The 18,199-nt window shown below is 44.8% G+C and overlaps 1 protein-coding gene and 3 non-coding genes across 5 annotated transcripts in view; 3 read left to right on the plus strand and 1 right to left on the minus strand.

Annotated features, from left to right (window-relative positions):
• The window catches only part of LOC116943642 (adhesion G protein-coupled receptor L4-like), a 69,460-nt gene that overhangs the window by 13,053 nt on the left and 38,208 nt on the right, over positions 1 to 18,199 (plus strand). Inside the window, exons 2-5 of one of the 2 annotated variants that reach the window (XM_032956679.2) lie at positions 2,854 to 3,138; positions 4,361 to 4,480; positions 13,379 to 13,503; positions 17,418 to 17,550. In XM_032956679.2, coding sequence (XP_032812570.1) covers positions 2,854 to 3,138; positions 4,361 to 4,480; positions 13,379 to 13,503; positions 17,418 to 17,550 — 663 coding nt within the window. Of the gene's footprint in view, positions 1 to 2,853; positions 3,139 to 4,360; positions 4,481 to 4,505; positions 10,847 to 13,378; positions 13,504 to 17,417; positions 17,551 to 18,199 lie in introns of those variants that run through there. The other variant, XM_076066128.1, reaches the window with a different exon arrangement.
• LOC116943904 (U5 spliceosomal RNA) lies at positions 1,241 to 1,356 on the plus strand. The gene has a single exon (XR_004403010.1). It is a non-coding gene; the product is annotated as a U5 spliceosomal RNA (small nuclear RNA).
• LOC116943920 (U6 spliceosomal RNA) lies at positions 5,867 to 5,973 on the minus strand. Its single transcript, XR_004403014.1, has one exon. It is a non-coding gene; the product is annotated as a U6 spliceosomal RNA (small nuclear RNA).
• LOC116943907 (U6 spliceosomal RNA) lies at positions 6,649 to 6,755 on the plus strand. The gene has a single exon (XR_004403011.1). It is a non-coding gene; the product is annotated as a U6 spliceosomal RNA (small nuclear RNA).

Here is an 18,199-nt window from a genome sequence, read left to right on the forward strand (position 1 = left end):
GTGTGGTGTGTGAACATCGCCACTGGGGGGGACAAAGGCGGCCGGGCGTAGTGGATCCAAGTCCCGGGTGAAGCCGGGTAGCAAAGCTAGTGGATTAATAAAGTACAATCGTATAAACAGAAAGCTATGCATTGATTTATATGAAGACAAGTACAGATATTGTGGCCAAGGTAGAGCAAATTGTTGCTTTTATTTACATAGCATAGCATTTTTTATAGCAATATATTGGGGGGGGGGACATTTTGAGCATATTTGAATATATATTGGGGGGATGTGTCCCCCCCAATATATATTTTAATATATTATAATTCTAATATATATTATAATATAAATTGTAATATATTATAATATAAATTATAATATATTATAATATAAATTATAATATATTATAATATATATTAGAATAACGGCCTTGGTCGCACCCGGCCTGGACTGTGGAGGATGAAGGAGGAGGACGTGAGTCTTGCCCAGCTGCAATGTAAGAAGACCTCAGTGGCGCTCTAAAGCGATGGGCCAACCCCATCCCGGCCATCGCTCTCTGCCGGACTCCGCCGGGGAGCGGTGGTGCAGCGGTTAGCGCGCCACGCCACGAACCCGGCCACCCCAGTTCGATTCCCGCTCACGGTCTTAACGCCCCCCCCCCCCCGCCCAAGGTCGACCTCGGCCTCAAATGACTTTGCCGGTGCGGCGTCTTAAACATCATCGCCGCTCGGGAAACAAAGGCGGCCGAGCGTGGAAGCTGCCCGGCCACATCCCGAGCGTGCCGCTGAAGGCTGTTGCGGCCTTCACTGGGTGCTCGCTTGCTCCTTTGCAATCTGTTGGGGCTGGAGATTACCCAGGAACTTGTCACGGATTCTTGAGACTTACGCTCATTTATGAAGAGGGCGCTTTGTTGGTCTGCAGACGTTTGACCACCAAGTCGGGGAGCGTCACGCAGGAGGAGGACGGAAACTTCGGAACCAATGAGAGACGCGGTTTTACCGCCGCCCCCTCCCCATTGGTCGAATAACGAAATTATGCACGACAGACCGCTGTACGACTAAACAGAAAGACGTATTTCTTTACGTGAATAGCTTTAGAGTATTTACACAAATTTTAAACGAGGTGAGCAATAATATTAAGATGTATTATAAAATTATGGATATACAGAAGATTAAAAGTTAACGACACATGCCAAGGGGCCCCATAGCGTAAATAGACAGCGTATTTATATAAGTACCCACGAGTGGTGGCAGTACCTTCACTCTGGTTTCTCTTCAGAGCGAATAAATCTTTCGCCTTTTACTAAAGATTTCCGTGGAGAGGAACACTCTAATGAGTCTTAAACAATTTTTCTTCGCCCTACTTTGTAGGGCAACATCTCGAACAAAGAAAAGAAGCAATCGTAGTCGTTACGCATGTGTGGCATGCGTCTGTGATTGTAAGTTCGCGCGTGCCCGTGCCATTCCATCAAGTTTGTATTTTAGACAACCTAGTTATTCATATTCTTGGTTCTTTCGGTAAAGTCACGTTGAAGGGAAATAATAAAATATATATAAAACAATAAATTTAAATTTAACCTAGTTATTATTTTTGATTGAAAGCTTCCGCGACTGCAGGGATTCATATTCTTGGTTCTTTTGGTAAAGTCACGTAGAAGGGAAATAATACAAATATAAAACAATACAATTCTCACGACGTTTCGACTGCAACACAAGCAATCGTCCGATTTGATGATGATTCCCTTCTACGTGGTGACTTTACCGAAAGAACCAAGAATATGAATCCCTGCAGTCACGAAAGCTTTAAATCACAATTTTACCGAGTTATTAGTTATATAACGTCAATGGTGTGACAGAACTGAATGTAACATCACCATCCCAGCGTGGATGAGAAATGGTTGGTCTCAGTAGGTCCAACACCGCCGTATTTTATGAGCACTTCTCCCTTATTGAGAAAGGTGGACAATACTGTCTGAATATCAGTTTTAATTGGTTGACACATTACACCTTCGATTAGCACGGTTAACTACGTACCGTGTGAAAGAAGTTCAATATACATGCGTACAACATACATACAAAAAGCCACTTCATGATGATACTAATTACCTAACTCCTTAAAGGCCATTATAAACTCTGCACTCCCAGAAGACCGTGCGGCTGATGCTTTGTGTGAAGAAATGTGTGTGTTTTTTATGTGGAGAGATGGACACGTGAAGGAGTCATTGTCAGCTTATTGATTGTGTGAACTCTTTAAAGTGTACGAAATGCACATGCGAAATTGTGGAACTGCCCAAATTTTCAAGTCTCATTTGCAAGAGTCACCCGAGTCACCAAAATGACAAAATAAATAACATAAAAAATGTATTGTAAAAATTGTAATTGAAATTATTTGTTTATGATACAGCACCCTTCTGAAATGCCGGGGCATCTCCAGAGGGCTGTCCATCACTTCCCATCCTCACACATCTGAAAGGGCACCCCCTAGTGGCAGCTGTCCCTGTAGGTACAACTTGTGACCGCAAAGAATTCGGCAAATTCAGCGAGTCGAAATTTTGAGCCTTCAAATACAAATCCCCAGCAAACGTTGATGAAGCACGACAGCCAAACGTCCACCTAATTCCCATCATCATCATCACCGACCCAATAAAATTGATATGCACTTGTAGATTTTAACAAATTAACAATTAGAATAGTCGTGTTGTGACGCTAACAGGCAGGAGTGGCTGACGCCCGCCGACGGAGTGACGAAATCGTGCGACCGTGAGGGATGGCGACGACGCGGGAATGCATTCATTCAACAGTGGATAGATCATTGTCGATCGTAACACTCTGATAGGACTTAGCGCCGATGCCGTGGTGCTGTCACCCCCAGGGAGAGGACTGGGCGGCGCTCAGGAGTGGACGAGGGAATCGATGGGAGACTCCCGGGAGACGGGGGAGTGGGAGTCGGGCGACGAGGTGGAGATGGAGCCGGAGCACTTGGAGGGGGTGTTTGGTGAATGGGAGGCGCCGGACGAGGTGATGCCGCGGGTCCAGCAAGACCGCCTGCTGTGCGTGCGCTGTCACCCGCATGCGATCTGTGAGACCCGTCCTGACGGCAGCCAGCGGTGTCTCTGTAAACACGGATTCATCGGGAATGGCATCACCGTGTGTAATGGTGAGTGCGGGTGGGTGAATGGGTGGATGTGTGTGTGTTGGTGGGTGTGGGTGGGTGTGTGTGAGTAATCGTGTGTGCCGGTGAGTTTGGTAGGGTTAATGAGTGAATGTGGGTGTGTTTGTCTTTGGGGAGCGGTAGTGTCTCGGTTAGCACGATGCGCTACGAACCCGGCGACCCGAGTTCGATTACCACTCACGGCCAACACCAGTGACGCGTATCTGAACCGGTCCTGGGCCTCCGCTAGGTCGACTCAGCCTCAAATGAGTACCTGGTACGGTGTGTAAATATTGCCACTCGGGAGACAAAGGCGGCCGGGTGTGGTGCTGGCCACCCACCCCCATGTGCCGTGCCAGCCTCTATCGGCGCTCACTAATAGGACTTGGTCCAAAAGTCTATATGGCGGTCGGAAAAAAGTCTCGCCGTTTAAAAATTACCCTACATGAGTAAAACAGAAATATTAAATGTTATAAATACAACATAAATATTCAATGTTTTTTCTGGCATTGTGATTTTAATGACGTCATTTTTGATTACTGCCATGTAAAATTATCGTTTGTAATAAAAAACGACGAAATAAATAGCAATGAAAAAACATTTTTGAGGTCTCGAGGGAGGGGGTGGTGATGCGTGGAGGCAAACGCCCCCATCGCCCCCTCCCCTTAGACCAGGGGTGGGGAACCTTTCTTCTGCCAAGGGCCATTTGGACATTTAAAACATCATTCGCGGGCCATATAAAATTATCAACTTAAAAATGAGCCTGTTATATTTGGTCAAACATTTAATTAACTCACCCGTAATGTGATGGCTGGAACTGCTTCTCTTTGGTGAGGCGTGTGATGATGTTAGCTGGTATTGATGTTAGCTGGTATTGATGATGTTAGCTGGTATTGATGATGTTAGCTGTTATTGATGATGTTAGCTGGTATTGATGATGTTAGCTGGTATTGATGTTAGCTGGTATTGATGATGTTGCTACTCGCAATTGCTTTCCCAGGTTTGCTCTTCAAGATTTTTTGAATTTCGAGTCCTGCCTGCGGTTGCCTTGGCAGGGCCACACTAAATGATTTTGCGGGCCTCATACGGCCCGCGGGCCTGACGTCCCCCACCCCTGCCTTGGACCCTCACCACTGCCATGTGTCAGTGGGAAGCAGTGGTGCAGCGGTGGTTTGTGTGTTGCACTGCGCCAGACCTGATCGGTGTTTGTGTCTGTCCGTGTGTGTAGATGTGGACGAGTGTCTCATGGATGACACCTGTGCAAAGCATGAGCTCTGCCAGAACTCTCCGGGGAGCTTTGAGTGCCGCTGCCGCGCGGGATTCACACGGAGACGGGGACGCTGTGTAGGTAGGATCACATCGACAACAACAACATCATCATTGTCAACAATAACTACAGAACCGCTGTCACCTTCATCGTCACCACCACCATCATCATCTCATCGTAACCACATTACACAGAGCACTCGGTGACGTCACAGAGTGCCGAGAACCCCGTGATGTCACAGTGCACAGAAAAGATCGTGAAGTCACAGAGTGCAGAGAAACAGCGGTGTCATCAGAGTCCAGAGACTCCTGTGGTGTCACACTGTGCACGCTTTGACGGTTTAGGGCAGTGTCCTTCATTGCGAGGCCGGCGGGCTACTGGCGTCCCCTGGTGGCCTTGAGTGCGGACCCTGACGTCCGGCCCCCGACAATACACAAAGGGTGAAAACACCCCACATCACGCTGTCAAATCCAATGCAATGTATGGCGGCCCTCGCACCGAGCGATGTCTTGTCGGCGAAAGTGGGCCCCCTCTGAAAGTTCGTGAGGAACGTTGGTTTAGGGCACATGGCAAGCTGTGACGTCACAGTGCACAACATCTTCTTTGGCTCTTTCGGTAAAGTCACGTAGAATGAGAATAAAATAATAAAATAAAACAATTTAATTCTCACGACGTTTCGGCCACAACACAAGTAGCCGTCCTCAGGTGAAGAAACAGGACTGTCCAGAAGACAGCGCTTGAGTGAACCCTGTCAAGCTTGACAGCGTCTTTTAAGCTGTGTGGGAGGAACAGAGAGCCTTGAAAAAGCAGCATGTAACTGGGGGATCAGCGTTGGTGTGAGGGAGAGAAGAGCACCAAGTGCACAACATGCTTTGATTTATGAGACCTCCTTTGCCAGTAACAAGATATAGGAATAGGTTTTACCCTTTTAACTGGCACAACAACTGACACCTTCATTCAAGGCATCATGTTTGCAATAACCACAACACAAGCAGTGCCAGTTAAAAGGGTAAAACCTATTCCTATAACATGCTTTGATGTTGCGGTGGACAGAGAATATGAGGCTGGCGAGCTTTGGGGAGCAGCCGATCTTGTCAAGAATCTTGTTGAGTCCTCAACTGCTGCCCTTTTGGATTCCCTCATGCGTGGCACAAAGATGTCCTGGGTCAGAGGCAGTTTGAATTTACTGACGGGTCAAAGCCAAATGATGTATCTATATATTGGAGGGAGTACAACAGTACAGTGAAGTTTTCCATTCAGGGAGAAACCAACGTGCCCAGGAAAACCCCAAACATGAGCCTAACGCTCAAAGATCTGCACAGACGGGTACACGAACCCACTTGCTGTACTTCCTAGCCCGCTCCCAGATCTACCACCCAGATACACGGTGAAACAATAGTTTATACAAATACAGAAATGCATGCTTTTCATTAGTTACGGCAGTTGAGTATGGAAACAAAAATGTGACAAAATATGGAACGCTTCACGAATTTGCGTGTCATCCTTGCGCAGGGGCCATGCTAATCTTCTCTGTATCGTTCCAATTTTAGTATATGTACTGCCGGAGCAAGTACAACAGCTACAATGTCGCGATGGCTATTTATAATACCGCCTTACCGGCGTCCACTTACCCTATGGGTCTATCAAAAATAATGTTAAAGTATTAAACATGTTATATGTTGACAATAATACTTATTAATATTATACAATATTATTGTCCATTTAAGTCAAACTTTAACTGTAGTTCATGTATAAAAAGCCTGTTTGTTGAGCACGTCTTTTTGGGGTTTATTTCCGTAATCACTTCGCATTGCATTGTGGGATCGGACATCGATGCGGTCACAGTCGCTGGGCGCGGTTTAAACCCACCGCATTTGTCTCTCCCTCCAAGTCAGACATTCCCTTCACCACTTCCAGATTCCTCCGGTGCAAATATTCTGATAAAGATTTTGAGCACATGCGTGACGCGGAGCGAATGGAGACCGCCCCCAGCCAAGCCTCGATGACCGCCCGGTCAATCCCACAATGCATTGCGACATATAAACGCAACTAAACCCCAACAAATTATATGTTGACTAAAACACATTTTCAACGTGAAGTACGATTCACTATCAATAATAGTGGCTTATGAGATTTGTGAATTTAATGGTCTACAAATAATGATGAAAAAAATATTTAACTAGACCCATAGTGAAAAGCGACTCGGTTCCGCGCTACTATAAATACCCGTCGCGACACTAATGTGTTGTGTACTTGCTCCGGCAGTACATATACTAAAATTGGAACGATACAGAGAAGATTAGCATGGCCCCTGCGCAAGGATGACACGCAAATTCGTGAAGCGTTCCATATTTTTTCACATTTTAATAAATATATCGTGAAGAATATTACGTGCTCTTAAATGTGCAAACATTTTCACCTTAATTAACTGCAATAGTTTGCCTACTCTCTTGTCCTAACGATGGGTTTCACTCTCATCTAGCACTGCTGTTAATTTAGGTGGTGATTGAAGGACTGGCGTTCTATTATGAAGGGCTATTGCCGGTTTTATTTACGAATGAGTCTTGCCGCGCTCTGGAGATGCTGCGATATATTTAGCGATATAAGACCAGTGATAAATAATCGTACGTCACGTTTTGAAAAAAAAAACAACAATACTTAAATCGTCATTAATGTAGTTGTTCAACGTTCCTAAATATTAAATTTTCTCTCAAAATGTAAATAAAAGGACACATTCTTGGTTCTTTCGGTAAAGTCACGTAGAAGGAAAACAATAAAATAATACATTTTCCTGCTGTGGTTTTCACACCTGATGATGTTTGCTTGTGTTGCAGTCGAAACGTCGTGAGAATTGTATTGTTTTATATTTTTTATTATTTTATTGTTTCCCTTCTACGTGGTGACTTTACGGAAAGAACCAAGAATATGAATCACTGCAGTCACGAAAGCTTTAAATAAAAAAATGAAAGGACACATTTAAGGATGACATTTGTAAATTGATAGCGGTCATCCGTTGTATTACTCTTCTACTTTCCGGAAGAACTGACCGCATGGAAATTGTATAACATTTCTGATTTCGGCTTGCTAATTGAATGACAGTATGTCCTGTAGTTCAAATGTGACGTTTTTAAAGCCTTGCAGTGGTTAGGCAGATTCTTGTGACCGGCTAATGTTGAGTGAATTGCACATTAAGAACGTTTAAGTTATATTTAACTTGTACTCGAGGTACTGAAGAACATCAAACATTTGAAATACAATTACACGGACTGCAAACCCAAAAGGGGAAACTGACGTCGCGATAATCGTCATATCGTGAAATGTTAAATCTTTTATCGTATCGTGAAGAATATTATCGTGGTATCCCGAGTTGTCAGGCGAGCGTGTCCGCTGGGTGGCGCTGTGACACCGGACCAAGAGTTGGACAGCGGCAAAGCCATGCCGCACAAATTTAAAGCCATCAAAAACTTATTTTTATATATATAATTTATTTAAACAGGTAAGGCCAGCTGAGCTATATTGGTGTTTTAAAAAAAAAGCAACATGGGCACAAACGATAGTCCAACGAAGTGGCTTATCACGTGGAAATTTAGAGCAGACAAATACTCTAAACGCACGTTTCTAAATGTGGAGGGAAACACCGGAGGACCCGGAGGAAAATCCACACGACCACGAGAAGAGAGACGCGCAAACTCTAAATATACAGCAGCAGGCGTCAGCGTCGAGATCGAACCCACAACCTCCTGTATACCAGGCGAGGTAGTTAACATCTCGCATCCATGGTGCCCAGGACCCACCAACACAGTGTTTCTTAAGTTTGAATGATGTGTGTTGAACTCATTTTCGCATCGTATGTAGCCAACCGTGCTAATCGGAGATGCGGGGGGAATGACAACACACTAAGCACACAAAAAAAACAGATCTAAAGAAATGAGTCTTCAACCGAGAAGAAATAAACTTACTCGAGTGATTTGGGTCACCAAAATGTCACCGACATCGATACGCAGGCGATAAATATCCTTCGTCTGTTCACCCGAACCCCACGGATTTCCTGGAGTGCACAATTACCAGCAGCATTGATTTCAAACACAAGAAAACTTTGGATCCGTTTCGACACTCATTGTCTCATCATGTATACGTGCCTATGTACGTTAAACTTATTTCTCACCGTACATAGCCAACCGTGTTAATCGGAGGTGCGGGGGATGGACAATAAACTAAACACAAAAAGCAGTTCTAAAGAAATGAGTTTTTTTTATCTAGCAGAGTCAAGATTGTCTCTGGGATTCTTATGTCAGTACTTTATCATCATACTCTTATATAAGCGCACAACTTTATTTCTGTGATGAACGCTGCACTTTCCGTAGTTTTCCTGCAGGGGGCGCTGTAAACCTACACGTGCCCCCTGCATGAACGACGGAGGCGCAGGGACAGACGTTCGATCACGTTGGAATCGATCTGTAGAGAGTGGTCTTCTCGCATGGCCAGCAGCTCCACGTCGCCTTATCTCGATCCCGCAATCACAAACAGGTGAAAGTCCGCATCGAACCGAACCCCCCAAGCAAGGCCATCTACTTAACGACGAGAGGAAATTCACACGAAATGTCGTTTTCAATTAAGTCTTCCAGATGTAAAATGATATAAGCTTTTAATGAAGAAATAAAATTATCTAAATTCAAAACACAAAAATGTTTCATTTTTAAACTTCAAAACGGAGCATCGGGTGCTTGCGTGAATGCGTCGTTCGTGTGCAATTTTTTTCGTGATTTTCCTGGTCGAAGGCCGTAAATGATTGTGCGAAGGCGCCCCCGAACAACCCCTCGTATTAAATAATAGAGAAGGTATAAAAATACAGATGACAAAACCCCTATCACAAGGCATCAATGTAGACTTGATGCCTTGTTATAGGTGTCTATTTAGTGTTTATTTTTGTTCATTCTTGACACCTGTGTTTATGCCCGAAAGGGTAAATAACGCCTTGTCGCTCAGTCATGATCGCTCATTTCTTTAGAACTCCCTTTTGTGTATAGTTTGTTTTCCTTCACCCGCACCTCCGATTCGCACGACTGGCTACGGAAGAAATGCGAAAGAAGTTCAACAGACATACGCACACATACAGCTGCCCGATGTTTATGAGAATCATCTCTGTAATGTGCAGTGGACTCTTTCACACTGATTCTCATGATAACTAACACGTGCTGTGGCTTCACACTGCTCACGGGCTCATTTGCGGTCACTTGTGGCACTTGCCTTGTGGTCGTTCTCTCTGTAATGTTTTTGTTTCTACTACTTTTAATGGGAACACGTTGACAAACACAGAGTTGACTTGTGAAGGTGTTGTTGGTTATTTATACTGCCAGAATGATGGCGCAGTGGTCGAGTGAGCGTCTCGCAATCGGAGGTATAACGAGTTCAAATCCTGGTTAGGGGTTGAATCAGCTCATCATCCCTCCGGGGACGATAAGATGAGCACCAATTTGTGGCGAATTCAACTGTGACTGATAGATTCGCCGTCACCCTAGCAACGTGGATTGTACGCAATGATTGTATGAGCAGGAAATCACTTTTGACTCATTAAAACTGCTCAGACATCAATTTATTTAAAATATATTTCTAACGCTTTTTAATGTCCCGGTTTTCCCAGGGCCCCACAGTATAAAGTGCGATGTCTAACTACAAATTAAATCTCCCTTCCCATGTTCTCTTTGCTCTGAAAAAGGGTCATTGCCCGAAACGTCTTCCTGTCATATACGTGTCTGCGCGAAGCAGTGTTATTGGTGGATGTGGTGAGAAAAATCAATCTCTCGACGCCGTTATTTTGACCTCGCCCTCCTATTTAAGCCGTAGCGTGGTCAATGTTATTCTTTCTTTGACGGGCTCCCTGTGCAAGGAAGAAGTTGGGGCGTTGCTTCTGGGCACTGCGTGGGGAAGGAGCTGGTGGTGGATGAGGGGTGTGGCCTGGGACTGGCCCAAGAGTCCACTCTGTTGGCAATGAGCTCATTGTGAATGTACTGGTCAGTTGTGTTGCGCGCGCGTGTGTGTGTACACGGGTCAGTGTGTGTATACACGGGTCAGTGTGTGTGTGTATACACGGTCAGTGTGTGTATACACGGTCAGTGTGTGTGTGGACACGGGCCAGTGTGTGTATACACACGCGTCAGTGTGTGTGTATACACACGGATCAGTGTGTGTATACACGGTCAGTGTGTGTGGACACACGCGTCAGTGTGTGTGGACACACGCGTCAGTGTCTGTGTATACACGCGTCAGTGTGTGTGTATACACACGGATCAGTGTGTGTATACACGGTCAGTGTGTGTGTATATACACGCGTCAGTGTGTGTGTGTGTGGACACATGGTAGACTCAGTGTATCCACACGAGGTTGTGTGTACTCACGTCGCCATGCGTCTCATCATCATCATGGGCTTAGTCCTGCAACAGCAGAGAGGTGAGTGGAAACAGCATCATCATCATCAGCTAAAACCATCGTTACCATTGTCAGCCCTGGAGACTTCTTTACTGGTTTACCACTGCAGATTGCAGACACATTGGTGTGAGGACCATTTAGTCCAACGTAACAATGTTTACACAAACTTCGGTCACATTGAGGTGAGATCCGATTAAATCTACGTCGAGTTTCACAACGTTATTGCGCAGTTCCGCCTAATCCCATGCCTTTTCTCTCAACTCGATTGTGATAACTTTGTAACTTCCATTTCCCCAGTTTCCTCAGGCTCCCACCACAGTGTAAAGTGCGAACTTCCAGTCTGCTCTATAGAAGGGCTATGTCCTGAAACGTTAGCCGATTGTAATCTTCTGTAAGTTTACTAGTTTATTTTGTTTAACCGAGCGAGAACTCGAGAGACCAATGTATTCTCACTTATCTACTGTTTTCGCAAATAAATACAATTAGGATGAAATAAATGCCCGCCAGTAGGAGACGATCGCTATGTTATTTGATTATTTATAATACAGTTTTTGTTAGATCGCATAAATATATGTGTTGTTAAACCCACCACCACCCGACACAGCCATTCAGTAAGGTTTGTCACGTAAACAGAACGTGGCCAATAGTACAGCAAACCAGTGTGTTGGAGAGCCAAGCCACAACATTTACAATCTGAAATATTCAAATTTGGCCAAATCGTACCCGAACGAAGGGGACACAATGCCTTCCTTTTTGCGAACAACGTCACGGGATCCGACAACTTTGCGAAGCAGACGTCGCGAATTATTATCACGACGACTTTACGGTATTACCATCGGTTATTGCGCCTGCTTATAATCAGGGCGGCCGCAGGATTCGAACCGTGAATGTCTGTTTATAAGGAGGCTCGCTGGGCCGTGTTCACCGCCCCCCCCCCCCTTGAGTCTGATGAGCGTGGTGAGTGTGGTGAGTGTGGTTCGGGTCGTGGCCGGGTTCACACTGCCAAACGCAGTGCTTGTTCACGTGACTCGTTGATCATCGTCGTTGTGGTTTTTGTTGTTGTTGTTGAGGATTTTGGTAATTTTAATTCGGTCACCTCGAATGCTTAGATTAGCACTGAATACCCAAACATAATTAAACACATAATTCGCGTGTATTAATAATGTTGGCAACGGCTAATCATGCTAATTTAGAAAAACAAAGTTTTGCTGGCTGGAATTTTTGGCGCTGTGGTGACGTCACCGCGCACATTTGCGTGGTGACGTCACCCGCATCCCACTGCGTTGGATTGGGATCGTACGTGGTGACGTCACGCCTACCCACCCACCTACACGGCCGCGTATCCCGCACAAATGCATCGGGATAGGCTGGAGTACAACAACGTTCGTTTTACACACTCCTTAATAACACCTACATATAAAAGCATCCATTGGTTACTAATAGCATTTCAGATATACCTGTAAAAATCGCCTGCTGACTCATACATCGTAAAGTACGTGAGTGTTTGGATACCGAGGCCCCTGGACTTCCCTTGCCATTGTCCTGCGCTTTTCACACGAATTTGCTCCGAATGAAGGAAATCCGTGCTGAACTGTGTAAAAAAAACACTTGGAAAGAACCTTTTCTGTTGCAGCGCCAACATTTCAGAAGGGCCATCCATGCGTTCTCAATAATGTGGGTTTGAAAGCAGGCACCCACCAGTGATTCATTTGTGTTCTCAGGTACTGTGTAGCGAGTTTAAAAAAGCGATTGTGTGAATTCCAGCTGTGATCATGTGGACCAGACGTAGCTTGAAGGGGTCGCAGAGGTTAACTGTAAAATTCACTTCGGTGAGTCATTCTCTAACACGAAGGGTTGCACTCTTGTGCCAGAGATCTGAATGAATACTTCATCTCAACACGGCGCCAACAGCACAATTGGGATATAATTGGGGATTTTTTTCTTCCATATTAGAATTAAAAAAACACATTTAGGAATCTGCACTCCTTATTTTAACGAGATGTACTTCACCGCATGAATGTTATTGAGAATGTAATTATTTGGTTTGATCATTTGTGAACTATCACAATTTTAAGGAACGTTGGCACAATGAAATGGTGTTTCCACTGTGACATGAGTTTGAATCCTGGCCACAGCGAGCAGAATTACCAAGCGATATATCATGGGTGTTGACCGTGTTGCCTTCATCCTGAATGACGAGCATGAGGAAGTGCGGTCAAACGACCCGCATGACCAACATGGCGAGGTCTTCATTTAGCAGTGATGACGATAAGATCAAGGCGAAGATAGCGATGATAATAGCTATAGCAACATAGATGGTGGTGTAAATGATTGTAGTGAAGGTGATGATAGTGGTGATGTTCAGGAAGGTGATTATGATGATGATGGTCTTTATATGATTGAAACTGATGGTGGTGGTGATGATGAAGATAACAGTGGTGACTTTAGTTGTTTGTTCCGATTTGTTTGAGGTCAGTGAAGATGATGATTGGTCACCTCGAACCACTGTGGTTACGACTCCCTTCTAACACACCCATTGTCTCCTGTCCGCAGATTCCCAGGCCAGGATTGCCATGAACGCATCGTCCGCATCGTCCGCATCTGAGCGCTCATCGTACCCCCTCACCACCCCCGCTGCCAACTCGTCCGCCTCGCCACGGGCACCGCTGCCAACCTCCGTGAGTGTAACGTTCATCGCGGAATCTCACGGGCCTGGCACAAAGGAGTTTGTGACATGGGGGGGGGATGGGGAAAGGAGGCTAATGAGGGGAGTGAGGCTCAAGTTACACCACAGATGTTAAGCAGGGAAATGATAAGCGACTAATTCTGCTCAAGAGCTGCAGCCGGGGGGAACGGGACGGGACGTTTGGCGGTTCCGTTTAACAAGCGACGGCGGTTTCTAAATTCCCGATGATGTTTGGACGATGCTCTTCTTCACCCACCCACTCAGCTGCAGCGCATCTCCACCGAGTGACTTCCCACCCTCTGGCTGTCCACGCACCGGGTCCTCCAGATAGAATCGTTTTGTTCATACGTCACATGATACTTGTTCAACACCTGGGTGGTTGTTTTGACTAAAATCACTTTAAACAATGTTATGCGTTTTTACTGTTAATACTTCACGCATGAGAGGGTAAACCCTTTTGTGGAAATCCACGGATCACTACAAGGCGACAACCCGGGAGTATTTGCCCAGGGTTGAGCAAAGCGTCGAGGGAAGTGGTGTAAGTTGTAACAGTTGTTGCAAGCCAAAGCTTGGTGTTATATAATTGCACATTTTTATAATAATATATTTTTTAAACAAAATGGAAGTCATATTCTTAGTTTTTTCCGGTAAAGTCACGTTGAAGAGAAACAACAAAATAACAAAATATATATAAAACAATAAAAAATTCTCACGACGTTTCGACCATAACTCAAACGGTCATCATCAGGTGTGTCGGTTTGCATAAATTTATTTTGAAAACGGCATATTTATTTATATATATAAAAAATAACGTTTGCGTCACGCGCAACGATTGGCAGTTTGCCCAGGACTAGTCCATCTATTTTTTGAAAAGAGGAGGGGGGAGACGAAATTTGTTTTTATGTATGCTGTCTGAAAGCCACTGTAAGCGTGAACAATCAATCAAGAACTGAAATGATTTATCAAATCTTTCCAATGATTGCTAAGATAGAATCCATCTTCTCGGTTGAAATTGTCTCTGTGCTTGTATATGTGGATAGCCTCATGAACGAATCTCTCATGGAAGCCAGATGGCTTACAAAGAACCTCCGTCTTGGAAAAGTCAATGGCATGTGAGCCTACTGAATTAGAACAATGATCTGCTACGGCCGAGGTGTTGGTCCTACCGTGTTTAAGGTCTGCTTTATGTTCACGAATGCGGTCCGAGATATGGCGTTTGGTTTCTCCAATGTAACTACTACCACAGAGGCAACTTAGTTTGTAGACACCAGGGTATTGTATGTCCGGAATCACATCTTTTACAGACGGAACCAGATCACGGATTTTATGTAATGTGTTGAAACGGACCTGGATCTTGTGTTTATTCAAGATTTTGGAGATCTTTTTTGTGATCCCAGCAATGTAGGGTAAAGTGATGGTTTTGAAAGGCTCCTCAAGAGGGTTCTTCTTCATGGTTTGAGTGATAGCTTTGCGGATTGTATAGTCGGAGTAACCATTAGCCCTAAGAGCTTGGTGTACGTGCTTGAGTTCACTGCTTATGTGTTCCTGGTCGGATATGCATTGGGCTCTATGATACAGAGTCTTGATGAGAGAATTCTTCTGTGATGGATGGTGGTGGGAATCCGGTTTCAGATAAGCATCCGTATGGGTAGCTTTCCTGTAGACAGAGTGGCTCATTGAACCATCAGGTCTCTTTTTAATTAGGACATCCAAAAAAGGTATCTTGACCAATTCTTCGACCACATCAATTCCATACACCCAGCCATCAGATTTACCATGGAAGTCGAAATAGATGGCAAGATACCTTTTTTGGATGTCCTAATTAAAAAGAGACCTGATGGTTCAATGAGCCACTCTGTCTACAGGAAAGCTACCCATACGGATGCTTATCTGAAACCGGATTCCCACCACCATCCATCACAGAAGAATTCTCTCATCAAGTCTCTGTATCATAGAGCCCAATGCATATCCGACCAGGAACACATAAGCAGTGAACTCAAGCACGTACACCAAGCTCTTAGGGCTAATGGTTACTCCGACTATACAATCCGCAAAGCTATCACTCAAACCATGAAGAAGAACCCTCTTGAGGAGCCTTTCAAAACCATCACTTTACCCTACATTGCTGGGATCACAAAAAAGATCTCCAAAATCTTGAATAAACACAAGATCCAGGTCCGTTTCAACACATTACATAAAATCCGTGATCTGGTTCCGTCTGTAAAAGATGTGATTCCGGACATACAATACCCTGGTGTCTACAAACTAAGTTGCCTCTGTGGTAGTAGTTACATTGGAGAAACCAAACGCCATATCTCGGACCGCATTCGTGAACATAAAGCAGACCTTAAACACGGTAGGACCAACACCTCGGCCGTAGCAGATCATTGTTCTAATTCAGTAGGCTCACATGCCATTGACTTTTCCAAGACGGAGGTTCTTTGTAAGCCATCTGGCTTCCATGAGAGATTCGTTCATGAGGCTATCCACATATACAAGCACAGAGACAATTTCAACCGAGAAGATGGATTCTATCTTAGCAATCATTGGAAAGATTTGATAAATCATTTCAGTTCTTGATTGATTGTTCACGCTTACAGTGGCTTTCAGACAGCATACATAAAAACAAATTTCGTCTCCCCCCTCCTCTTTTCAAAAAATAGATGGACTAGTCCTGGGCAAACTGCCAATCGTTGCGCGTGACGCAAACGTTATTTTTTATATATATATATAAATAAAAAAATATGCTGTTTTCAAAATAAATTTATGCAAACCGACACACCTGATGATGACCGTTTGAGTTATGGTCGAAACGTCGTGAGAATTTTTTTATTGTTTTATATATATTTTGTTGTTTCTCTTCAACGTGACTTTACCGAAAAAACTAAGAATATGAATTACTGCAGTCACGAAAGCTTTAAATCAAAAATGGAAGTCATTATTGCGAGACAAATCCTTCTGTAGTGTTTTAGAATATGGATGCAAAGTCAGATCATGAGACTTCAATTGTATACGTATATATCTTATTTGGTTCTTTCGGTAAAGTCACGTAGAATGAGAATAAAATAATAAAATAAAATAACACAATAAAATTCTCACGACGTTTCAGCCACAACACAAGTGGCCTTCTTCAGGTGAAAGGAACAAACCTGTCGGGACGACAGAGCTTCAACCTGTCGTCCCGACAGGTTTGTTCCTTTAACCTGAAGAAGGCCACTTGTGTTGTGGCCGAAACGTCGTGAGAATTTTATCGAGTTATTTTATTATTTGATTCTTATTCTGCGTGACTTTACCAAAAGAACCAAAGAAGATGAATCCTTGCAGTCACGAAAGCTTTAAATCGAAATTTGTATATGTATATCTTAGTGCATTGGTGTCCCTCTCCATGTCCTCTAGTCTTTGTCTATATCCCCTCGTCTCTGTGGGTGGGTCCATACCTCTCAGTGTCTTCATGTCTGCATGTTGTTGATCTTTACATAACTGTGCATAACTGTATCCCCCTCCCACCCTTGTCTCCCCATGTCCCCACATCTCATTGTGTCTCCATATCTATTACCCAGTATCTTGATGTGTTTCCAGATGTCTATTCATGTATCTTCATATCCTCTTTTCTCCTTGTAGGTGATGATGACATGTCTTCCCCTATCTTATTTTTCCTTCCGTCTCCACAATATTTCTGTGTCTTCCCATACCAATGCCTCTGTCCACGTCCCTCCTTTCATGCGTCTCCCTGCGTCTGCCTGTATCTCATCTTGTCCCTGTGTCTTCCCGCGTTCGTGTGTCCCTCCCTCATCTCTCCCCACGTCCATGTCTCCCCAAGTCCTTGCGTCTCTTGAGGTCACGAGGGGTCAATGTGTGCTCTGTCACAGTGCGTCCTCACGTCCCCGTGTCCCCGTGTCACTCTAGGGCCCTGCATACGAGAACGTGACGAAGGTCGCTCCGTGCACGCCCTGCCACATTGACGCGCGCTGCAACGCAACCACGGGGCGTTGCATGTGCGTCGAAGGTTATATTGGCAACGGCATCACCATCTGCGAGGGCAAGTCTCATCTCACACACACACACACGCCAATCAATCATCAATTCATCTTTATTTTACGTGCCAATATCATTCTCAATAAAGTATGCACCAGTGCACATTCAGCGGAACGGGAACGGTGACAGGGGGCACGGAGCAACAGGAATGAAACCCATCACGACCTTAGCGGCTAACACCACTGAGCAAAGTAAATTCCAACCGCGCGCAAAATAAAGTGCAACCGTGCGCAATGAATAGTGTAAGAAGAATAAGTAGTACATACAATTTATAATAAGCATACAAACTGTTTGAGGTTATTTCCCCCCCCCCCCCCCCTTCTTACATTGTAGATGTTATGGGAAGGCAAGTCTGAGTAGGTGCGTCTTGCACAGACAACGGAATTGGGAGACACTCGGCACATTTCGGATGTCCTGTGGCAGGCGGGGCGGCGGGTGGAAGGGTGTTCCAGATTTTCTGGGCTGCGCTTGAGAAGGCTCCGTCCCTGCCAGCATCGGGTGAACAATCCTGGGCTGGGCAAAGTCTCGCTGTTCCCGTGGAAAGGGAGTGTTTTTTTTACGTGCCTGAGGATTGGAGGGAGATGCGGTTTTGCAGTTGGATAAGGAGCCAAGCCTTTGCGACGTGTGCAATGCGCTTACCACATTGCCACAAC

Source organism: Petromyzon marinus, chromosome 1 (assembly GCF_048934315.1).
Source record: "Petromyzon marinus isolate PM22_M1 ecotype Great Lakes invasive population chromosome 1, UKy_Petmar_22M1.pri1.0, whole genome shotgun sequence".
Taxonomy (NCBI): domain Eukaryota; kingdom Metazoa; phylum Chordata; class Hyperoartia; order Petromyzontiformes; family Petromyzontidae; genus Petromyzon; species Petromyzon marinus.